The sequence below is a fragment of the Doryrhamphus excisus genome, linkage group LG10 (genome assembly GCF_037039965.1).
Source record: "Doryrhamphus excisus strain RoL-2023G ecotype Guam linkage group LG10, RoL_Dexc_Guam_v1.1, whole genome shotgun sequence".
NCBI classification, from domain to species: domain Eukaryota; kingdom Metazoa; phylum Chordata; class Actinopteri; order Syngnathiformes; family Syngnathidae; genus Doryrhamphus; species Doryrhamphus excisus.
Genome location: NC_136366.1, coordinates 438,473 through 464,234, shown reverse-complemented (window position 1 = coordinate 464,234; position 25,762 = coordinate 438,473). Strand labels below are relative to the sequence as shown.

Sequence of the window (25,762 nt, the reverse complement as noted above, 5' to 3'; positions counted from 1 at the left end):
GGAGTACTTCATGTTGTGTGTATTCAAGCTAACGTTGACCGTGGTGTATGCTGACTTGTTGGAGTATATATATATATTTTTTATACTAACACGTTTTGATTGTTGAAATTCATGTGTGTGTTGTAGCCTTGCATGTAGGAACTTCAACGAGTTCAACCATTTTTTGGCCTGGTCTTTAATATGTATTCCATATCTTCATACAAATAATATGCAAAGAAACAAACGTGTGCAGGTCTACAGGGAAAGTACCAAGTGTGCAGCTTATTTGTGTTTGTCACAGAGGCTTTTTAGTTTCCTAATTCAGTCTTTTACACTGTTTTAAGTGTAATGTAGAAACTCTGCCTCTGCCTTTGTCTTTGTCTGTTCTGGGAATGCTTGTGACTGTCGTGTAATAAATGTTCTTTACCAATCAGACATCTGTTGTTGTTAAAGGGAGACCATGATAATTAATTGCATTATTGCATAAATCAACAAAATACATCCCATTCATCATAAATTGATAATACTGTAGTCCATTTGTATTTTTGCAGTTTTACAGAAAACTTATTTACAAAATTGTAAATAATAATAGAGCCCTCTAAACATGAAATAACACCCCTATAGTCACCTTTACACTTGTATTAGCCAATGGAGTAGACACAATAAGAGCAAAAAGCAATAAAAGCCTCTTTTTCCGAACCTTACAGTAACATTTCTGACACCTAGTGGCCAGTGTAGAATACTACATGTCATCACAAAGTGTTTGAATGCATCTTCTGAATGCCTTAGATTTGTATTTGAGTTAATTTTGCCATTTGTAGGCTTGAAAAATGCTTAACTCATTCGATTTAGTTTAAGCGGTTATTTTGCAGAAAGGTGATGATGCAACTCTACAATGGAAGACAGCATGCCACAAGATGGCGGAAGCTCGGCCTGCATCTCATAGAAATACATGCTCCGCACCAACCTGCAAGCGAAAAGGCATCTCGCCATGCAACGTGAGGAGGTTACGTGTTGCAAGTGCTGTTCAGTCCCAAATTAGTTCACAAAAATGTTTATTTTCATGTAAAAAAAAATTAGTGAAAGTCGTGCTTGAAAGCCTTTTGTATTTCATTCCTCCTAATCTCCTGTGTTGACAGTTCGGCCGTGAGAGGAGGAACCTGAGCGTTTATGACGGAGCTCCGGCCGACCAGTGGAGGTGGAATCCCTTTACAGCACGCCCCCGCTGGCCAATGAGCAGGGACGCCACCCGAGCGTATGGGCCAGGCCTCCCCAAAATAAACTGCGAGCACGGCGCTGACAAATGTTGCTACTTTTACTGGTGACAGGTTGCCCAGCGACTGGCCTCCATATTTCCCTGTAAACGCCAAGGTTAACTGGAGAGACGCAGGAAGGCTGGGCACCTGCCTGGAAACCAACGTTTTCCCAAGCGGCAGCAACTGGAGGAGTGGAATCTCCCCTCGGAGCACAGGTGCGCCCTAAGGACACACCAGGCCATTCCCAAAGGCCGGCTGGGCTTCCTCTCAGGTAAAAACATAACATTCCCGTGTCCTGCATGCCGTCTTTTGGCATCAGCCTCACGCTGACGTTCAGCTGACTGATCATGCAGCTTCTTAATTCAATTACCGGAGCCCCCTGCCCCCCCGCACCCCTGCCCCCGCCCGTCTTTATCCAGGGTCCCGTTCCCGTGAAAAAATAAGCCTTCTGCCCTCACTCTGTCTGTCACTTTGCTTTGCTTGATGACTGATGACTGATACCAAAATCCTACTAAGAAGGTCGGACAAGATGAAGGAAGCGTTTTTGTTGCTTTTCCTAATGTAAACCGAGCCCCCGGCTATTCTTAGATATGACTTGGTGGGCTTGGAGGCTGTTTGCACAGGATTCATGTACACAACAGCTGCAGCTTCAGGTCTGCTGGAAGGGCATCGCACTGCGCTTAATTGCCCTGATTTGAGTGTCAGCGGCATATGTGGGGCATATCTCGTGTCTGGATTCAATAACTTGCTGGCAAGGAGGAAACGAAGGAAAAGAAAAGAAAAGGAGGAAAAGCAAGTTGACCAGTTGATTTGCGTGTGCACTCGAACATGACACCCTATGACGACCATACTGGAATAAGATGCAAAAAATGCTATTTTTACCTTCAGCTTCATTGCAGCAAATATTTAACAGGCTCCAACATGTGGGGGGGGGGCAGCTGGGATAGGCTCCAGCACCCCCTCGCCCTTTGTGAGGATAAGCGGTAGAAAATGAATGAATGGATGTTAAATCCCCATCGGGCATCTCTGTGGCGTTTGCATGGTCTCCGCCTACTGGGTGCTGTCGTAGTATTTGAACAATTAATCAGTCATTAATTGATTGTCTGGTTAATCCACCACTAGCTTGGTATTTCATTTATTGTTTTTAAATTTATAAATGTAAATATGTGAATATTTTTGCCTCTTTTGTGATATGTTGGTCCACATGGGCCAGGGGTTGGCAACCCGCAGCTCCGGAACCACGTGCAGCTCCCTTTGCAATGCGGGAATATTTTTTTCCCCATTGGAGTGGGGAAAATGTGCATTTTCCCCAAAGATCTTGAATGCATCCTGGTTGATTTGTGACTGGTGAAAATGCCAAAATTAGCCAAGGAAAAAACGTTACAGACATTTTCAAAAGAAGCGCTCAAGGTTGTCTGAAATGTGGCCATTTATTTCAAAGTAGACATCCAAGTGTAACAATGCAGTCACCTCTGCACATGCCGGGTTCGATGCCGCCAACCATGCAAGTCCACAGAATGAGCCTGTCTAGTAGCCAGTTAGCTAATAGAAAGTACGCCACTTCACTGTCCTGCACATTTCCTGAATCAGTAAGCTTTGCCAACTTGGTATCCAAAATACGTGCACACTGCACTTCTATGTGTTTATACTGGTGTTGGAACCAGTTTAGCTTCACTTTAGATGCCTTCCAGGACCATAAATGTACTTAGTTTATACTAGATGCAGGAATCAAACCAATCTATTCCAGGATCTTTACTGCTGTTTTGTTGTCATGGGATTGGTCCTGGTTTTCATCTGGTCCCGCTCCCCTGGTCACTAACCCCCCCCCCCCCCCCCCCCCCCCCCCCCCCACCCTAAAAAGTCCTGTTTTGTCTCTCTACCATCTGTGGCTCTTCTGTCTATCTCAGTCAAGACCCGACCGGTGTGATGATTGACGTCCGTTGTGAAGTGACATTATCTAAATGACCTTGACTTGACGACCTTGTGATCCATCCTACAGGATGCAAGAGAACGCCTCTGAGCCTCCGCCATCGCTCTCCCAGCTCCTAAGGGAAAACTACCTGGCCGAGGCGCGCGCCCACCAGCGCCACAGCGAGATGAGCCGCTCGGACGCTTCATCTTCACGTCTGCAGATTTTGGGCTCCCTGAAAGGAAAGCCTGAGGACTCGGCCGGCTTCCATGAGAGCCAACTGCCGGACCTGTCGGCCTTCCTCAACCAGGAAGAGCTGGACAAGAGCGTCAACTTGGCCCGCCAGGCCATCGGACACGAGCCCCGTGATGAGAGGGCGGAGGTCAAAGCCACTGTCGCTCCATCGGCATCTTCGGCTCCCACTTCCTCTTGTGTTCACCTCGCCCAGCCCCCTCCTGCTCCTCCCATGCCCTCCTCCTCCGTGTCCTTCACACAGCTAGCCGAGGCGCCAGCGGCAAATCAAAGCAACCTCGTAGCGGACAGGAAGTCCCAGAAAGCCTCCAACATGACGAGGAACAGCAGTGAAGGCCTCAACCATGTCAACAAGTCAGCAAGGAACGCCCCGTATGGGATGGAGACCCAGTCCAAGAAGGAGTTCCTCAACAAGGCGGCGGACTTCATCGAGGAACTCTCTTCTCTCTTCAAGGCCAACACCTCCAAGCGGATCCGACCCAGAGCGTGCAAATCCCACAGGAGTCGGAACCAGAACAAGAGCCAGAACGATGGAACGGTTCACGACGTCGGCTCAGACAGCAGGGAGCGCAAGGCCGCGCCCGAGGAGGCTTTGGAGGAGGGGCCCCGTCAGCAGGAGGTCCAGCATGCAGACTCTCCGAACGGGAGGATTACTGAGCAACGGGAACTGGACTGCAAGGAGGTGGAGGTGGCGCCATCCCGTCCGGAGGAACCTCCATGTGAGCCTCCTCGCTTTCTCCACAAACTGAAAAGCAGAGAAGTTCTTGAGGGCAGCAAAGTCCAGTTAGATTGCATCGTTGGAGGACATCCCATACCTGAAGTCAGGTAAGCAGCCTCGATGTCCACCTTGGCTTTACGTTCATTTATCGTAAGGAATTATTTACACATCAGGTGACGTCTTTGAACCTTGGAGGGAAAATGCAGATTTAGTGACCATGAAAGTGACTCCAATCAAATATTGTATGCAGGCAATTAGTCCGTTTTTTTAAAAAAACTCTAAATTACAGTCCTCGCTTCGTCCCCCCAGATCTTGTACCAAAACATATACCTTTTAAATGAAAACCTCCCACAAAATAACAGTCATAAGTTATAAATACAGTAACACCTTAACCACTTCACGTTTTGAATAGCAAGGTTCATTCAAAAATATATGAAGAAATCATGCTGTTGCTTTAAAAAAAATTATTTTATTTTATTTTATTTTATTTTATTTTATTTTATTTTATTTTATTTTATTTTATTTTATTTTATTTTATTTTATTTTATTTTATTTTATTTTATTTTATTTTATTTTATTTTATTTTATTTTATTTTATTTTATTTTATTTTATTTTATTTTATTTTATTTTATTTTATTTATTTCAGCACATTTCATTCCCATTTCATCCATTTCCAAATCAACTGAAACATCCAGTTCCAGGCATTAAGGCATTCAGAAGATGCATTCAAAGACATTGTGATGATATGTTACCTTCTACACTGGCCACCAGGTGTCAGTAATGTTGCTGTAATGCAGTACGTCTCAAATAGAGAGGCGGGGCCCTGGAGGGCGCCGTGAACTGTCAGGAGGCCGTGAGAGGAAGGGGGGACTTTGGATATTAGTCCCGACCTTCCAACATGTCGGAATTCATCTGCTTTCAGTTTCGAGTTTAGTCCGTAAATTAAAGATAAATAAATAGATAGGATCGCTTTCTTAGTATTCTCACCATTTGAAATCGCTGGGGTGCAAAAACATTTCTGTCCCCGAGTGGGGGCGTGGGGGAAAACAATTTAGAAGAACTGCTGTGATGTTGAGTGAGACACACAAGCACCAGCTGTAACAACTCGGCTTTAATTACAGGCTAAAATAATCCCTAACAGGAAGTACTGTTACTAAAACTCAAACTGAACACTTTGAGAGCAAGACAAATGAGTAATGTGATTATGTATTACTATATATATTACTACTATTATATATATATTACTATATTGGGTGACTATAGGGGTGTTATTTCATATCTGGAGGGCTTTAAGAATGTGATTGTACTGTATCCAGTGAGGTTGTAAACAGGTTTTCTAGGATCTAACTACTAAAATATTATCTTATTATGAATAAGGAATAAAAGTATAAATGTGTTTTTCCCCCCCGATGAAGTCCAAGAGTACTTTTGGCCAGAAAGTGTCGCCTGTGCAACACATGAAAGGTAGTAAATGGTCGGTGTGGCAGGCAGGACAGGGATGAAGCAGAGGTGTGACGGGGGGGGGGGCACGGGGCATTGTTGGGGGCTAACATATACTAGCGGGGGGAATGCAAACGCTGCCATTTTTAGAGCGGACTGGCACTGGGAGCTGCGGTCGTGTCTGATAATGGAACCCACTGAGCTCTTGGCGCTCGTCTGAAGACACGCCGATCTTCGGTAAGATGATTTCATGCCTGCTCTTGGGTGGGAAACTTTATCATTATTATTATTATGGACGTTTATCTTCAACGTACGTTCACATGTAAGAATTGTCCAAGCTTAGTTTTGGTCCTGGTGGGGTCACCACCAACTTTCTTCCATGGTTTCAGCTTCTTGTTCCTTCTGATGATTTAGTCTGAGCTTTGAAGTGCTGGGTTGGGTAGGATACGTAAAGACTTCAGAGTTGAGATTAGCGTTGTGCGAATAGTCGGAGCTGTCAGGCTCCAAGGGAATCTCCTCTCTGGTGCGGAGCGTCGGAAGGAAAATAGCCATGACAGGTGCATGGGCCAATGGAGAAGGCCCCGACTATCCTCTTTACCAGTCATGCTGTTAATTTAGACCCTTACTCATGACAAATGGCTCTCTTGGAGCTCAACATCCCACTGTCAGTCTATTCCGGGGGGGGGGGGGCGGGAAAGAATTCCAGGGTACCTTCACTGGCAAATCACCAATGCATTTATTGTGTAGGAATATTTGAATCAGGCCATCCTGGTGACGGCCCCGGCTGGGATTTACGGACATGAGCTGTCACACCTCATTCACCTCATTCACCTCATTCCACTTTGTTTATGGGCTGGATGTTTAGAAAGCACCAAGGACTCATCCGCTCTAAATAGATGATCTTGGAGGCCGCTGCTCATGTTGCTGCCTGGGGTGTTGGAAGTCACTTTAACTTTGTACTTTTTACACTAAAAACGCTTCTCTACTCGATACTACTTCTTTCATGGGACTGACACATTCTGGGGTTCTAATATGATATATTTTATGTACACTGTACTACTCTAACTAACAGTCTTTGATGGTAATATCACTCTTTTTCTACAATCTTGTTATGAGCTGTTGGGAGTACACAGGAAAGTACGTTTAATGTGTTATATTTAAGATGTATTGTTTAATATAATATATTAATTATTGGATCATTATAAGAATATTATAGTAATAATATTCATTTAAAAAATACTAAATATAAGAATTCAATTAAACCGTAGAAAGCAAATGAAGTAAAACTTTTTCTGCAAATAAATAATAACAGTTATTAAAATATGGCTTCATGTGTGCTCATGGAGATGTCCTGCATAATTCCCTGTATTTTCCACTGTAAATGTTGACAGGAAGTATATCATATTGGTCTCTCCTCTCTCTGAGCTTTTCACAATAAAAGCTATTGGTGGGAAAGTATAAGACAAATACTGCATAACGCAGTACCAGTTGTAGAACATGTGACTGGGAATGACTCCTCCTGAGCTGCGTATGAAGGTTGAAGCTATGACAAGAACTGATGCTGGATCCTATGATCATTCCATGGATATTTCATCCCATGTTGATGAATGCGTCCAAAGTATACAACTTAGTGTCGGCTGTTCCAAGTTGACAGTATGCTAGCCGATGTCGAAACTGGTGTCCTTTACAAGCACGGAGGGAAAAGTTGGCTCGTTGAAATGGACGCCTGACTCGGCCAAAAATGCTCTCAGGAACGCCGCCTGGCTGGGAATTTTTCTAAATAGAGTCTTTAGTGACACAGTTCCTTACGGCGCAGCGCTAGGAAACACCACGAATGGACGCTTGGATGATTGTTGGCTTTTACTGTACTGTACTGTACTGTACTGTACTGTGATTGAATACCTCCCACCAAAAAGTGAGCTGCCACAGGAACTGCCTCACCGTGACTTTAAAGTGATGCAATAGCACTATATTGCAGTTTTTCAAGAATATACAAATATGTAATAAATCATGCTATTTCCTGGTTGAATATGTTCTCCTCCAACTTTGGATCAACTTTTGTCATAAAAGTTGTAATTATGAGATTAGATTCAGGTCCAGAAGGTCCCCTTTTCTCTCTTCGATTGCCATAGTTTACCGGTAACACAATCCCTAAAGACATAGTATGCCTCACACAATTATTGAACATGGAAATGATAAAATACATATGTACTCATCACTGATGAATGATCAGTTAGATGGTTGATGACCAGATGGTCAATCACAGCACACAATGGTGCATTCAAGGACCACTAAACCTGCATGTAAAAACTGTGGCTGGTACATGTATGCTGTATGTGTTTACCTGTAGTCTCACATTTATTAACATTTTAGGAGATATTGGATTTTCTGGGGGAAAAATGTAAACAAATATTACCATAACAACATTCATTCATTTATTTTCTACCGCTTATCCTCACGAGGGTGCAGGGCGTGCTGGAGCCTATCCCAGATAACAAGAAACCATTTAAATAAATACCTCCAAACTACGCTTTCTCTGTGGTGTCTCGTTTGATGGTTCTGATGTTTCGGATGTCGTGACTTTGCTGAGTTGCAGATGGTTCTGTGAGGGCAAGGAGTTGGAGAACAGCCCTGACATCCAGATCATCACCGATGGTCAGCTCCACTCGCTCATAATCACCGAGGCTTTTGAGGAAGACACGGGACGTTACTCCTGCTTTGCATCCAACTTCTACGGGACCGACTCAACGTCGGCTGAGATCTACGTTGAAGGTGCCTCCGGGGACTATATAGTACTGTACCATACTATACTGTACTATACTGTACTATACTGTACTGTACTATACTGTACTGTACTATACTGTAGTGATCGTGTAAAAGACTGAAATGCACCCCTGGTTCTGCAGGTGCATCTTCTTCAGACTCTGAGGGGGAACATCACTTTGAGAACGTAGGCCAGTAAGTTCTCCTCCCGCCGCTATTAGCATCTCAAAGGTTGACCATCGCTAACAGCAACTATGTGATGTGAAAAGCCTGCAGAGGAAACAACCCAAGTCCACGCCGTCATCAAGCCAGAGTTCCACAGACGTTCCAGAGTCTTTAGCAGATCAAACCATAGCAACCGAGGAGCCGCTGAAGGAACTCAGCACTTTATCAGTCCCAGGCCCAGTCCCTGTCCCAATCCAGACTACAACCACCTCGCTCCTGAGCCCGGAACACCCTGAAGCACTCGCAGCGTCCACAGCTCGTCCAGAGGAGACAGAACCAACAACATCACCCGGGCAGGTGTCTGCTACGTCAGCACCAGAGGATCTCAGCGAGGGTCAGCTGCCATCAGGGGCTACGTCTCTCGGGTCCACAACACAGACTTTCAGTCCTGTGCTCTCATCGGTGCTGCCCCCCCACGCCGCCCTAACATCCCAACCTGAGGTGGGACCCATTCATTCGATATTTTTCTCCTCCCAACTTTTGTTGTCCTTCCAGAGTCAAACGTCCGACCTGCAAGACCTGAACGGGCGACCCGTCATGGCTGCTCCTGTTTTCACAAAGGTGGGTCCGGCCTGGAAAAGGACTGTGGTGGGCTCTGTTGTCAGCAACATGTTTTGTCCTCGCCCCCCCAGCGCCTGCAGGACCTGGTGGCGTCAGAAGGGCAGCTGGTGGTCCTGGAGTGCCGTGTGAAGGGGGTGCCATCCCCTCGAGTGGAGTGGTACAAAGACGCGGGACTCATTGAGGACTCTCCGGACTTTAGGATCCTGCAGAAAAGTAAGCATGGCCGACACGGTGGAACGCTAATACGCTAATATTGCTAATATCGCTAATATCGCTAATATTGCTAATATCGATAATATCGCTAATATCGCCAATATCGCCAATATCGCTAATATCGCTAATATTGCTAATTCCGCTAATATTGCTAATTCCGCTAATACCGCTAACACCGCTAATATCGCTAATATCGCTAATATTGCTAATATCGCTAATATCGCTAATACGCTAATATCGCTAATATCGCCAATATCACCAATATCGCCAATATCGCTAATACGCTAATATCGCCAATATCGCCAATATCGCCAATATCGCTAATACGCTAATACGCTAATATCGCTAATATCGCTAATATCGCTAATATCGCCAATATCGCCAATATCGCCAATATCGCCAATATCGCCAATATCGCCAATATCGCCAATATCGCCAATATCGCCAATATCGCTAATATCGCTAATATCGCTAATATTGCTAATATTGCTAATATCGCCAATATCGCCAATATCGCCAATAGCGCTAATATCGCCAATATCGCCAATATCGCTAATATCGCTAATACTTGAAGAATAGCTTAAACACTGTCTGTCTTTCATTGGGATGATGTGCAGTACCCTTCACTGGTCACTAGGTGGCAGTCATGTTACTGGAAAGTTACTGTTACTGGGAGACACACTGTAACATACTGCATAGCTAAAATAACTCCAATTAATGTATTGAAATTCCTCAAAACGATGAAGTTTATGTCCTAATGACCTTCACATTCAGGACACTAAAAATACAGAAAAATGTCAGCTGTGATAACGCTGATGCTTTTTCCGTCCCAGAGCCCAGATCTCCAGCTGAAGCAGGTAGATGTTGTTGGACGACATCCATGTTGTGTGTGTGTGTGTGTGTGTGTGTGTGTGTGTGTGTGTGTGCGTGCGTGCATAAACACGGCTGGGAAGTGTTTAGCCGTAGGTTCAAGGCTTCTGCTCGTCTTCTGTACACAAACCAGGGCTGCTTTCCTGTGGACCTTATAAGGTGGTCTCTCATCTCTCATGCTGTGTCCAGACGCCATTTAGCTTCACGTAGACTCGGACTCTCACAAAGAAACTTTTCTGTGTACTTTTTCTACCCAAGTCTTGTCTCGCCTCAGCTAAAACTCTCAGCAGGTCCAAACGGACGAGAAGGTTTGGATAACTGGATATTGTTTTAATATTATTAATATTGCTTTTGTTTCTCCAGAGGAAATATGCACGTTGGTCATCGCTGAGGTTTTTCCCGAGGATTCAGGAATGTTTACTTGCACGGCAAGCAACTCCTACGGAATAACATCCAGTACTGCGACGCTAAGGATCAAAGGTAATATTTCTCTTTATGTTTGAATATCAATATCATATGAATACTAGAATGTATACCTTATGTCATTCTTCCAGGCAATGGTGCTAGCAACCACGCATCTCGGCCTTTTTGCACCTTAACTGTGGAGCCCAGTCCAGTCCAAGAAGCCTCCTTATCAGATCCCACCTCTGGTCCCGTAAGAACCCACACGGACTTTAGTGGGACCAGTACTACCAAGCCCCACTCCAGCACCGTCCGCCTGGATCCGTTAGTCCATAGCAGCCTACGTCTGGACCCGTTGAGCACCAGCACGCTTCGTCTGCACCCCAACAGTTCTAGCATGCTTCGTCCAGACCCCTTACGGACCGGCCTGCCCGGCTTGGACCCCGGCCTCAACGTTGGCAGTGTCGGCGTCCCTAACCTAGACCAGGACCCTCCAGAGAGCCCACACCCTAAAGCCTTCACTTCACAGGAGGGGTTCGGACCAAGCCCCCATCTGGAGGACAACGGGGCAGGGGTTTCGTTGCCCCTCCCTGATCCGCCTACAAACTCCTGCCTGAAGTCGGGGGTCTTGACGAACCACAAAGACTCCCGCTCCGGTTCCAGAGTTGGTCTCCGTGTGCATTTCAAGCTGCCTGAGGATGAGGATGGTGAGCAAAGTCACATGTCCACCCCGTCTGATGAAGATTGGGACGACTTGGCCAACAAAGGACCGCCGCCCGTGCTGGCAAAACCCAAACTGTAAGTACAGCAGATTCAGGATTGTTTGGTCGGTCTAACTCAGTTCATGGAAGATTAGCCTGGATTTCATATTCATCCTGAAATTCCGCCTGAAACATTCCCAACGTTGAGTAGTTTGTATGCTTTATGTGTTAGCGGAATATTTGCTATCATTTGGTAACTTCAGGGAACAAAAGGAGACTTTCTAATTCTGGTCTTGGAGCTGATATGTTTGGGAGAAACCATTTTGTCGTCCTCCAAATCCCATCTTCGCTTCACATTTGATCCTCCCATCTTCTTCCACTCCAAATATAAACGCTCCTCCTTCCGTGTGACCATCAGATCTTTTCCCAAAAGCGTCAAGTGAATTCCAATGTGGACTTTCAGGCTCTCCAAAACAAAGGATGGCGTTTTTTATTTGTAAGTTCACACCAAAGATTTTATTTCTGCTTCTAGCATAACTGGATTTAATAGCTGGATGTTATGATGTTATGATGATTTCATCCAATATTCATCATTTGCACTAATATGGGTATCTGTATATTCTGGTGTCTGCAATATTGCAATATTATGTGTATATCTTGGATATATCTCGTTAACTCTTAGATGCATAAGTGGGTCAAAAATGACTCGGTCACTTTATTTTCTTGAAATATCTTTGTAATGAAAATTTATTCCAGGTATTCCTCAAAAAACATGTTTTTGATATCATGCCATTCACATTTTTAACTTACCTTTTATACATTTTAAGAAATGTTAGTTTTTGTGTTACTACCCCAACCTTCCATAAGTGGGTCAAACATGACCTGCATGTATTTTCTATGGAATCCAATAGGAACCTTTGATTCTTATCAACTTATCAACTCCGAAATATAATACTAAATATCATACAAGTGATTATTCCTCACCAAAATGGCAACATTGGCATAAAATATGGGTGATGTTTGAGCCACTGATGGAAGAGTGTAGGGTCCAGTCACTCGGGCATCTAAGGGTTAAACTGTCTTTTTTACTTTTACTTTTTAACTTAACTACTTCACTGAAAGGAGAAGCTCTCCAATCTTCTTGAACATCTTGTAGCACGACAATGAAGGCCATTCCAGTCCATTCCAGTCCATTCCGGTCCAGTCCAGTCCGGTCCATAGAGTAAAATAAGACTTTGACAGGTTCCTCGGTATTGCTGAATGGAATCCACGGATAAAGATCCTAGGAGATTCCTATCCGGTGTTGTTTTTGTGGCCAACTTATTGGTCTATGAACGATGGGACTATGGTGGTCCATAAAAGGGCAGATGGATCCTCAGGCTGATTTTGGCTTCCGCCTTTTGGGCTTTCCAGGACTGAGCGGCCGTAACTCAAGTGAAGCCCTGCTGACCATGTATAGCATCTTCTCAGATCACCTCTAATGCTACCTTTGTTTGATTGACAGGGACCCGGCTCAGCTCCAGCTCCTCCACAACCAGGTCCTCATGGAGCAGCAGCAGCAGGACGGCGAGCCCCCGACCCAAAACCAGTCTTCATTCCAGGCTAAGCCAGCGACCCCAAGCTCTCGTGAAGGTCCGCTGTGGTCCTTCAGAGAAAAGCGTGATTCCCAGGCGCCGTATGTCAGCAGCACCTCGCAGTTGACGCCCACATCCGCACCTCCACCGACACCCTCACTAACTTCTACTCCTGCCATCAACGCCACGACACCTTCATCCGCTCCTCAAGTTAAGACCTCCTCCCTGGTGACATCTCCTCCACCTATGCCACGCCTCGCCACGGCTCCGCCCCTTCTTGTAGCGCCTTTGACTCAGATGAACAGCATCCACGCCTCCCATCTCAACCTATCAGCAGCCGTTCTCGCCAAAAGTCCACCGACGCCGCAGTTCTTCTCCCAGCCCACGACTAACTTTAGTCCGAGCTCAACGGATTCAACGGCGGCCTCGCAGCACGTCCCGTCTCCCGCCGCCATCCTGAGGAGCACCCACGCTTCGCTCATGAACCTGACGGCTTCCTCGCAGACCTTCAACTACGCTCGGCCCAAAGAGTTCATCAGCGCTCAGACCTTCTCACCCGTGAGGAGCCCCTCCCCCACAGAATCCCCGGTCCCGCTTCTCCACGAGCTGGCGGCCGAGCTCAACTCCTCAGCCGCCAGCTCGCCGACGCTCCCGCCTTTCTCGCCCCCGCCCAGGACATTCCCCACCCGAGTGCTCCGGTCGCCCACCAGTCCGCCATCGCTGGTGTCCTCGCCAACGCCGGGCTTGAACAGCGTGTTCGCGTTCAGAGCCCAATCACCCCCCCAGGCCGCCTCCCCCACCTCCAGCACCTCCACCCCCAGCCCCATCCAAAACCCAGTGGCCTTCCTCAGCTCCATCCTGCCTTCCCTGACCTCCTACCAGCCTACCAACTCCATGGGCCTCCCCAGAGGAGCTCCTTTGGGGTACATGAGATCATGACTGCACTCGTTGGTGAGGCCATCACATCTTCTGAAACGTTTCTCTTGTCTTTAAGGTTAAACAAGAAGCTAGCAAAGACGCGTCTAGCGTCTACTGAGAACATTCGGGAGAGCAAGGAAGCCCTTCTTCATGACGTTGAGAGGAAAATGCAATTTAAGGAGGACCTTCCCGTTTTTGCCCACCAACAGGTACCAAAGATCTTCTTCTTCTCTGAATGGATGGTTGGACGTCTTACATCACTAACACGTTCTATCACAGCTTAGGTTAGATATTGCATCCCAATGTGGTAGTATAAGTACTATAAATACTACTGCTAATACTACAAAGTTGACAATGATGGCTTTGGAGGTGGACTTGCTTTGATGAATGAATATACAGTAGATCCTTGCATCGTTTTGGTCCAAAAAAGTTTGTAAAAAGTTGGTGATGGGGCAGATACCATCCAGTATCGGTATCAGTATCTGGTTCTGATACCGGTCTAATCTCACCCAGATTTCCTACCCATGGGCCATGTCTGCGCTTTAGGGTTGTCAGGAAACATAGCGAGAAGAACACCAACAAACATAGCGAGAAGAACACCAACAAACATAGCGAGAAGAACACCAACAAACATAGCGAGAAGAACACCAACAAACATAGCGAGAAGAACACCAACAAACATAGCGAGAAGAATAGCAGCAAACATCGCAAATCATCTCCATCACTATTCAGCCTTGGATGCTAATCCCACGTAGAAGGCCGGGATCTACTGTATGACGATTATGGTACAAAATATGGATTTTGTCTTGCATTACTTGACCAGAACCACAAAAGACGACATAAGATTGCCTGTAAGATGACTTCTACATTTGGGCGTGGTGACCAGTCATCATGGGTCCATGTATGATACCAAGGATGCATGTGAATAACAATCATCAGCTGATCTCTCCGCTTCTCCATCAGTGGGTTTGTGTGTCTTTGTGGGCTCCTCATCCGTCATCCTATCTTCTCATAGAAGCCCAGTCATGAGGGGAAAACAGCCAGCAGACTCCATGTCGGACCAAACATTCCAGCTACTGTCATTAACTATGATGAGGTACCAGGATCATCTCATTGCTAGCTGCTAACATTATGATAAGATTATGATATGACAGTCATATAGTCATATATATATATACAGTGGTGGTCAAGCCACGGGATGCTGTGTCCTCCCGTGTTTTGACTGATACTGTATATGTATCCTGTTACTGTCAATGGCATCGGGAATTCACGCATCTGTTAACTAATATGTAACGTGCACGAGGAAACACGTATGTTAGAATCCTACTGCATTCTGCTCATGAAATGTTATGACTGTTATGACTTTCCCTTTACGTTCCATGCATTGTTTCTATGGCACACACCCCAAACGCTACATCGGATAACCTTTTCATTCATCAACATTCATCATCTTCTACCGCTTTTCCTGGCTGAATAAAACTTTATTCAAATGGAGGAATCAACACAATGTACAAAATGACTTGACTTCTGGTTCCTGTTTTACCCTCACACCTTTTTGGCTTTCCAGCAGCTTCCTCTGAAGGGCTATTAAGTCAATATATGACTTAATACCAATATTAAGTCACTATATGACTTAATGCCAATATTAAGTCACTATATGACTTAATGCCAATATTAAGTCACTATATGACTTAATACCAATATTAAGTCACTATATGACTTAATACCAATATTAAGTCACTGTATGACTTAATGCCAATATTAAGTCACTGTATGACTTAAATACCAATATTAAGTCACTGTATGACTTAATACCAATATTAAGTCACTATATGACTTAATACCAATATTAAGTCACTGTATAACTTCAATACCAATATTAAGTCACTGTATGACTTAATACCAATATTAAGTCACTGTATGACTTAAATACCAATATTAAGTCACTGTATGACTTAATACCAATATTAAGTCACTATATGATTTTAATACCAATATTAAGTCACTATATGACTTCAATACCAATATTAAGTCACTATATGACTTAAATACCAATATTAAGTCACAATATGACTTCGATGCCAATATTAAGTCACTATATGACTTCAATACCAATATTAAGTCACTACATGACTTAAATACCAATATTAAGTCACTATATGACTTAATGCCAATATTAAGTCACTGTATGACTTAAATACCAATATTAAGTCACTGTATGACTTAATACCAATATTAAGTCACTGTATGACTTAATGCCAATATTAAGTCACTACATGACTTAAATACCAATATTAAGTCACTGTATGACTTAATACCAATATTAAGTCACTGTATGACTTAATACCAATATTAAGTCACTGTATGACTTCAATACCAATATTAAGTCACTGTATGACTTAATGCCAATATTAAGTCACTGTATGACTTCAATACCAATATTAAGTCACTATATGACTTAAATACCAATATTAAGTCACTATATGACTTAATACCAATATTAAGTCACTACATGACTTAAATACCAATATTAAGTCACTATATGACTTAAATACCAATATTAAGTCACTATATGACTTAATACCACTGCTGCAGTAACGTCAACGCATGTAGGTTTATGATGCCTGATATGCACGATATGACATGAACATGATTTCCTACAGCTTGTTGGTTTTTCATATTGAACATTTTCATGAATGAATAATTAATGACATACAATAATCCCTTGCCAGTTCGCCCTTCACATTAGCTTTTTCAAAAATATATCAATTAATAAATTGCTGTTTCATGGTTGAATATGGTTTATTATTAGTCCAAAAATGCATAATGTTAAGCAAATGTTACATATGTTTGCTTCAATCAACCTTTCCAAGCATATTGTACATTAGCCACTAGAACACAACACAACACAATTATGGCAACACACACGAGCATGAGTCTTATTATGTCTTAAATGGATGAGTTACTGTTACCATGTCTACTATATTGGGTAATACCAGTTTAAAGGTGATTATAGGGGTGCTATTTTATGCCCAAAGGACTCTAATAATGTTAAACTGTATTATTTGGATCCAATGAACCAGGATAAATGGGGGATTACTGTATATTATTAATACATGTATTCAATCTCCAACAAAGCTAAGATTTAGCTTTAGCATACGTACATTGGATTAGTTTTATTAGTTTTCCATGAAAATGTTTTGGATGCTCCTCATGTTCTGTTTCTCCTTTTTCCCAGGAGTACAAAGTTTCCAATTTTGAGCAGCGACTGATGAGCGAGATTGAGTTCCGCTTAGAGCGAACGCCCGTGGAGGAGTCGGACGATGAGGTGCAACACGACGACGTCCCCTCGGGGAAATGCATCGCACCCATCTTTGACAAGAAGCTGAAGAACTTCAGAGCCATGGCGGGCGTGCCTGTGACTTTCTCCTGTAAAGTTGTTGGCATCCCCATTCCGAAGGTGCTGGGTGCAGATGGATACGTACATATACGATACCGTATATGATATTTATACCATATATTCATTCTTTATATATGCCATCAGGTGTACTGGTTCAAGGACGGCAAGCAGATCTTGAGGAAGAACGTCCATTACAAGAAGATAAGAGAAGGTGATGGAACATGTGCTCTACACATCCAGTCCACAACAGCTGACGATGATGGGAACTACACCATCATGGCAGCCAATCCACAGGTAGCATCTGGCACGGTGCCATCGCTACATCGCTACATCGCTGCATTGCTACATCGCTACATTGCTGCATCGCTACATTGCTACATCGCTACATTGCTACATCGCTACATTGCTGCATCGCTACATTGCTACATCGCTACATTGCTACATTGCTGCATCGCTACATTGCTACATCGCTACATTGCTACATCGCTACATTGCTACATCGCTACATTGCTACATCGCTACATTGCTACATCGCTACATTGCTGCATCGCTACATTGCTGCATCGCTACATTGCTGCATCGCTACATTGCTACATCGCTACATTGCTGCATCGCTACATCGCTACATCGCTACATCGCTACATTGCTGCATCGCTACATTGCTACATCGCTACATTGCTGCATCGCTACATTGCTGCATCGCTACATTGCTGCATCGCTACATTGCTGCATCGCTACATCGCTACATCGCTACATTGCTGCATCGCTACATTGCTGCATCGCTACATTGCTGCATCGCTACATTGCTACATCGCTACATTGCTGCATCGCTACATTGCTGCATCGCTACATTGCTGCATCGCTACATTGCTGCATCGCTACATTGCTGCATCGCTACATTGCTGCATCGCTACATTGCTGCATCGCTACATCGCTACATCGCTACATTGCTGCATCGCTACATTGCTACATCGCTGCATCGCTACATTGCTACATCGCTACATTGCTGCATCGCTACATTGCTACATCGCTACATTGCTACATCGCTACATTGCTACATCGCTACATTGCTGCATCGCTACATTGCTACATCGCTACATTGCTACATCGCTGCATCGCTACATTGCTACATTGCTGCATCGCTACATTGCTACATCGCTGCATCGCTACATTGCTACATCGCTACATTGCTACATCGCTACATCGCTGCATCGCTACATCGCTACATTGCTACATCGCTACATCGCTGCATCGCTACATCGCTACATCGCTACATCGCTACATCGCTACATCGCTGCATCGCTACATCGCTACATCCTTCTCTACTGACTCTCATTTACCTTTGCAACCATCTCAAGGGGCGGATCAGCTGTTCGGGTCATTTGATCATCCAAACAGGACCACCCCGAAGTCGCCTGACCCCGATTAGCTCTCAGAGGTGAGGAGGAACGAGCGTGATGTTCAACAGGTTTGCATCTGGAGGAGCACCTGGTGTCAAACCTAAGCCGAGGAACTCGTGCCACTAATTTGCTGGACTGGAAAAGCTTAAACTAACCTAATAACCGCTTGGGCTGACCTTAGTGGCAACAACTGCAATCAAGCGTTTGTGGTAACTTGCAATGAGTCTCTTCCAGCGCCGTGGAGGAAGTTTGGTCCTCGTCTTTGCAGAATTGTTGTCATGAGGCCTTTTGAAGGTCATGCCAGCATCTCAGTAGGATTCAGGTCAGGACTTGGACTAGACCACTCCATAGTCTTTGTTTGGTTTTTGGTGGACTTGCTGGTGTGTTTTGGATCAATGTCCTGCTGCTCAACCCACTTGAGATCATGGACGAATGGTCCCACATTCTTCTTCAGCAGAATTCATGGTTTTATTTATCATAGCAGAAAAACATCTCCAGACCATCACACTACCACCACCATGTTTTACTGTTGCTGGCATGTTCCTTTTCTTCAATGTGGAGTTACTTTTACGCCAGATGGAATGGGACACACACCTTCCAAGATGTTGGACTTTTGTCCGGTATTTTCCCAAAGGTCTTGGTGATCCTGAAGAGATGAGCCTTAATGCTCTTTTTGTGTTTGCCAAGAGTCTTTCTTCTGGTGGACTCATGAAACCGATCTTACCTGAGGCCTGCAGTTTGTGGATGTTGTTGTGGGGTCTTTTGTGACCCCTTGGATGAGTCGTCGCTGCACTCTTGGGGTCATTTTGGTTGGCCAGCCACTCCTGGGAAGGTTGTGGAAAAATGGCTCTCGCTGTGGTTTGCCGGAGTCCCGAAGCTTTAGACAGAGCTTTATAACCTTTTCCAGACTGAAAGATCTCAGTTCATCTCACTTATGTTTTAATGGGGGGGGGGGGTTTGGATATTTGTTTCCTCCCTTCATAAAAAGTTTCATTTAAAAACTGCATTTCGTGTTCAGTTGGGTCGTCATTGACCAATTGACTCGTTTGGTGATCTGGAACGTTTAAATATGGAAAACGTACAAAAATCCTTTTTTCACCGTCTTGGTTATAATGTGGAGCCCCCATTTTATTTCCCAAATACGGTTGCCTGTTCAATGAAGGCTAAAGGAAAAAAGGAAAAATGTCATCCCAACTATCTATCCCGTTTTCAGGGTACGAGCTCGCATCCAGGAAGTTGAAGGGGAGCAAACCCAGGAGCGTTTTTTCCGGCCTCATTTCCTCCAGGCTCCAGGAGACATGTTGGCCCACGAGGGGCGGGTCTGCAGACTAGACTGTAAGGTAGGGGTCCGGTTCTCAGCATCAATGTCCCACTTTAGCAAAACCACCCCCCCCCCAAAAAAAGATGGTTTGTCTTCCAGGTGAGCGGCCTGCCCAGCCCTGAGCTCATGTGGTTGGTGAACGGTAGACCCATCTACCCGGACCTCTACCACAAGATGCTGGTGCGGGAAACCGGCATCCACTCCTTGGTCATTGACCCTCTGACACAGAACGACGCTGGTACCTACACCTGCATCGCAAGCAACAAGGCAGGGCAGAGCTCCTTCAGTCTGGAGCTCCAAGTTGTGGGTGAGAAGGTCAAGTAGAATGTCCACCAGAGATGTTGGGGTCGGAGGTTCTGTAATGTTGCTCATTTTGGCTTCAGAGAAAGAGATGAAACATCCTCCTCAGTTTGTGGAGAAGCTGCAGAACATGGGGATTCCTGAGGGGACCCCTGTCAGGCTGGAGTGTCGGGTGATGGGCATGCCCCACCCGGTCATATTCTGGAAAAAGGACAATGACAGCATTCCCAGAACAAAGAGCAGAATGAGGTCAGTGAGATAACCAAAGCACAAAACCAAACTAGCATATGTTTCATAATATTCTACACAAAACATTCATTCATTTTATACCACTTATCCTCATGAGGCTCACGGGTGCTGGAGCCTATCCCAGCTGGACTGGTGGCCAGCCAATCCCAGGCCACATATAGACAAACAACCATTCACACTCACATTCATACCTATGGACAACTTGGAGTGGCTAATCAAGCTAGCATGTTTTTGGAATGTGGGAGGACATGCAAACACCACACAGAAATGGCCAAGGGTGGAATCGAACTCGGGTCTCCTTGCTTTGTGGCCTACAGTGCTGATTTATTCATTGATTAGTAAACCAGGCCATAGTGTAGAGTTTATACCAATGCATTATTATTCTATTTACAAATGGCTGTGCTACGTTTAAATGTGCCACGTTTAAATGTGCCACGTTTAAATGTGCTACGTTTAAATGTGCTACGTTTAAATGTGCCACGTTTAAATGTGCCACGTTTAAATGTGCTACGTTTAAATGTGCCACGTTTAAATGTGCCACGTTTAAATGTGCTACGTTTAAATGTGCTACGTTTAAATGTGCTACGTTTAAATGTGCTACGTTTAAATGTGCTACGTTTAAATGTGCTATGTTTAAATGTGCCACATTTAAATGTGCCACGTTTAAATGTGCCACGTTTAAATGTGCCACGTTTAAATGTGCCACGTTTAAATGTGCCACGTTTAAATGTGCCACGTTTAAATGTGCTATGTTTAAATGTGCCACATTCAAATGTGCTATGTTTAAATGTGCCACGTTTAAATGTGCCACGTTTAAATGTGCTACGTTTAAATGTGCCACATTCAAATGTGCTATGTTTAAATGTGCCACGTTCAAATGTGCTACGTTTAAATGTGCTACGTTTAAATGTGCCACGTTTAAATGTGCTACATTTAAATGTGCCACGTTCAAATGTGCTACGTTTAAATGTGCTATGTTTAAATGTGCCACGTTCAAATGTGCTACGTTTAAATGTGCCACGTTCAAATGTGCTACGTTTAAATGTGCCACGTTTAAATGTGCCGCGTTTAAATGTGCCACGTTTAAATGTGCCACGTTTAAATGTGCCACGTTTAAATGTGCTACATTTAAATGTGCCGCGTTTAAATGTGCCACGTTTAAATGTGCTGCGTTTAAATGTGCCACGTTTAAATGTGCCACGTTTAAATGTGCCACGTTTAAATGTGCTACGTTTAAATGTGCTACGTTTAAATGTGCCACGTTTAAATGTGCCACGTTTAAATGTGCTACGTTTAAATGTGCCACGTTTAAATGTGCCACGTTTAAATGTGCTACGTTTAAATGTGCTACGTTTAAATGTGCTATGTTTAAATGTGCTACGTTTAAATGTGCTACGTTTAAATGTGCTATGTTTAAATGTGCCACATTTAAATGTGCCACGTTTAAATGTGCCACGTTTAAATGTGCCACGTTTAAATGTGCCACGTTTAAATGTGCCACGTTTAAATGTGCTACGTTCAAATGTGCTATGTTTAAATGTGCTACGTTTAAATGTGCTACATTTAAATGTGCCACGTTTAAATGTGCTACATTTAAATGTGCCACGTTTAAATGTGCTACGTTTAAATGTGCTATGTTTAAATGTGCCACGTTCAAATGTGCTACGTTTAAATGTGCCACGTTTAAATGTGCTACGTTTAAATGTGCCACATTCAAATGTGCTATGTTTAAATGTGCCACGTTTAAATGTGCCACGTTTAAATGTGCTACGTTTAAATGTGCCACATTCAAATGTGCTATGTTTAAATGTGCCACGTTCAAATGTGCTACGTTTAAATGTGCTACGTTTAAATGTGCCACGTTTAAATGTGCTACATTTAAATGTGCCACGTTCAAATGTGCTACGTTTAAATGTGCTATGTTTAAATGTGCCACGTTCAAATGTGCTACGTTTAAATGTGCCACGTTTAAATGTGCTACGTTTAAATGTGCCACATTCAAATGTGCCACGTTTAAATGTGCTGCGTTTAAATGTGCCGCGTTTAAATGTGCTGCGTTTAAATGTGCCACGTTTAAATGTGCTACATTTAAATGTGCTGCGTTTAAATGTGCCACATTCAAATGTGCTACGTTTAAATGTGCCGCGTTTAAATGTGCCACGTTTAAATGTGCCACGTTTAAATGTGCCACGTTTAAATGTGCTACGTTTAAATGTGCCACGTTTAAATGTGCCACGTTTAAATGTGCCACGTTTAAATGTGCCACGTTTAAATGTGCCGCGTTTAAATGTGCTGCGTTTAAATGTGCCACGTTTAAATGTGCTACATTTAAATGTGCTGCGTTTAAATGTGCCACGTTTAAATGTGCTACGTTTAAATGTGCCACGTTTAAATGTGCCACGTTTAAATGTGCCACGTTTAAATGTGCCACGTTTAAATGTGCCGCGTTTAAATGTGCTGCGTTTAAATGTGCCACGTTTAAATGTGCTACATTTAAATGTGCTGCGTTTAAATGTGCCACGTTTAAATGTGCCACGTTTAAATGTGCTATGTTTAAATGTGCCACATTCAAATGTGCTACGTTTAAATGTGCCGCGTTCAAATGTGCTGCGTTTAAATGTGCCGCGTTTAAATGTGCCACGTTTAAATGTGCCGCGTTTAAATGTGCCGCGTTTAAAAGCCTTGGTGTGCTCCAGCATGCAGCAGGATGCCACAGGATACGTGTGCCTCCTCATCCAGCCAACCACCAAAGAGGATGCTGGCTGGTACACCGTGTCGGCCAAAAACGAGGCTGGAATTGCATCCTGCACCTGCAGGCTGGACATCTACGGTACGAACGCCGTCAGTTCCTAGATCAACTCTCGGCAGCTTTACCGGAACATACGTGAACATACATGTCAACGTGTACTATGACCTTCAGCACAGTGGCATCAGAGCGTGCCCACGCCCATGAAGAAGACTCCACGCACCGGCAGCCGCTACGCCGCTCTGACGGGCCAAGGGCTCGACATCAAGTCGGCCTTCCCCACGTCGGAGACCAGCCCCTTCCTGTTCTCCAGCTCGCCTTCTGAGGCCGCTCTGGAGAGCGACGAGCTGTGAGCGGATGGCTCCTCGTAGCCTTTGAGTGATGGCATCGGCGTGAGACACTCGAGGAAAGATCGTGAAATGATTGTGCCAACGGCACGGTGTCACCATTCCGGTTTACAAAAGTCATAGCACGAGTTTTTGGAAATGATGGATTTGCAAAGTCTTAACTCGAATGAGTCACATTTGTTTGGGTGTTGGTTTTTTACAGTTGGTGAGAACGTGTCGTTGAGTTCTATTATTAGAAGCATCATAATTAATAACACATACCCCTAATTTAGCACAGTTCTAACATTGATCATACAACATACTTTGAAATATGTCATTTAGTCAAGTGGCCGCATTATTTATGCCAAACTAGTCACTTTTTGCACCACCATGTTCTTCCATGTGTATGACTAAAAGCATTTTAGATCACACATTTATGATCTCACTGTGTTTGTTCACAGATGGAATACTATAAAGTATTTAGTGAGGGGGGGAGAGGGAGGAATGTTGGTATTTTTGGTGATGTTCATGGCTGGTAAGGCATTTACTTTTTTCAAAAGAAGAGAATAATAACTTAAAAATAGTATTTGCGACTACAGTACTTCTTCATCACATTTATTTATTTATTTATTTTATAAAACTGACTGAAACCCAAAAGTACATGCTCCCATCTTGGCGCTCTGTTACATTGTTATGACGGTTTGGCGCCCCCTTCTGGTAAGACAGAGTATTGCGCCTGAGACCTGCGGTTGAATGTCAGATTAGCAAAAAGGTTCAACTCCTTTTTCCTTATTCTTATCGCAAATTCAGCCATTTTTAATCCAGAGGGTCTTATAGAAAATACATTTATTACTTAGTTCTATGAGGAAATAATAATAACCATTTTGTGCTATGATTATTTGGGTTGTTTAGCACGTCATAAACGATGCCAACAGGTCACAGCTAGTGCCTCTAATTGTGAGTTTTTCAAAGATTTAAAACATATATTCTCCTGATGTAATGTTGCACACTGTAAAATAGTTTTGTCTTGACAATAAAGTTATATTTATTCAAGTGAGTGACGTTTGCTTTGTAGTTATAAATGCTATATCACCAAAGTGATTTTCCCAAAAAAGTAACGGAATTACTCCATTAGTTGCCAAGGAAATAAATTATTGTGGTACTTCTCTGAAAAAACTGCATATATAATTTAAATAATCCAAAATAATTTGGATTTAGCTTTGTAGTGAGACGATGATGGGAGGTTCCATCGGCTGGTGACCTGCAATTCTTTACAACAACGCTAGACGGCAGTATTTTCCTGAGTATTTAACAGGCTGGAATTGCTTTCATATAATAACAATAACACTACCAGTGTCATTATTGACACCTTACTGGTGCTGGTCCAACAGCATAGACCGGCATGGTCCACCAGCATAGACCGGCATGGTCCACCAGCATAGACCGGCATGGTCCACCAGCATAGACCGGCATGGTCCACCAGCATAGACCGGCATGGTCCACCAGCATAGACCGGCATGGTCCACCAGCATAGACCGGCATGGTCCACCAGCATAGACCGGCATGGTCCACCAGCATAGACCGGCATGGTCCACCAGCTAAACCAGCCCCAAACCAGCACAGAATAGCAAAGGCTAGCTTCATTTCCATGCTGGTCTATGCTGTTTTTCACAATATTTGTGTTTTATGATGGAAATGTAGTTCATTTACAAAGCACATGCCTGCTCACTGCCTTTGTTATTTTGTGCTCATTTGTCATTAGATACAGGCAACATGCAAGGTTAAGTGCCACAATGGTAGGCTAGCATAGAAACTTGAATAACATTAAAAATAACAGAAATTGACATAAAACCAGGGAATGTATCATAGAAATGATGACCAATAAATATTAGCTGGGTTCAAGCATTAAAAGCATTAAAAGCGGGTTGATTGAGATTTTCCCGTTTGTTTTGACTGTGCTTATTATCTTAAACTGGGGCCAGATTCCAAACAAAAAGGAGATCCCAAGAGCCAATTAAGCATAGCTAATCAGTCCAATTAGAAGGAAAGGGAGTTCAAATAGGCATAAAATGACATCCACCTTACGTGACCCAATTAGACGGCTGGCTTCGTTTGACCAGCTGCTGAGGTCTTGGCTGGCGACTTGTGTGTGTGTGTGTGTGTGTGTGTGTGTGCGTGTGTGTGTGTTTGTCTGTGTGTGTGTGTGTGTGTGTGTTGTGAAAAAGCCCAAAACATAAA

At 43.9% G+C, this 25,762-nt stretch overlaps 1 protein-coding gene across 1 annotated transcript; it reads left to right on the top strand.

The window, feature by feature from the left end:
* The first annotated feature begins 1,118 nt into the window (after positions 1–1,118).
* On the top strand, positions 1,119–24,550 carry mypn (myopalladin). The gene is made up of 19 exons (XM_058064235.2): positions 1,119–1,506; positions 3,235–4,221; positions 8,152–8,327; positions 8,462–8,513; positions 8,588–9,104; positions 9,176–9,317; positions 10,551–10,667; positions 10,742–11,387; positions 12,795–13,787; positions 13,859–13,991; positions 14,798–14,878; positions 17,021–17,242; positions 17,327–17,476; positions 18,541–18,620; positions 19,796–19,922; positions 20,003–20,210; positions 20,287–20,452; positions 23,149–23,282; positions 23,373–24,550. The coding sequence occupies exons 2-19, from the start codon at positions 3,236–3,238 to the stop codon at positions 23,549–23,551; spliced, it is 5,109 nt and encodes a 1,702-aa protein (XP_057920218.2). The 5' UTR covers positions 1,119–1,506; position 3,235; the 3' UTR covers positions 23,552–24,550.
* Positions 24,551–25,762: the final 1,212 nt, after the last annotated feature.

What these genes read in the sequence shown, in the direction of transcription:
- mypn (XM_058064235.2), top strand. Translation starts at nt 3,236, where the DNA reads ATGCAAGAGAACGCCTCTGAGCCTCCGCCATCGCTCTCCCAGCTCCTA. An exon ending in GGCTGAGATCTACGTTGAAG is followed by an intron (nt 8,328 to 8,461) that starts GTGCCTCCGGGG and finishes CTGGTTCTGCAG; the next exon opens with GTGCATCTTCTTCAGACTCT. An exon ending in CTGCAGGCTGGACATCTACG is followed by an intron (nt 23,283 to 23,372) that starts GTACGAACGCCG and finishes TATGACCTTCAG; the next exon opens with CACAGTGGCATCAGAGCGTG.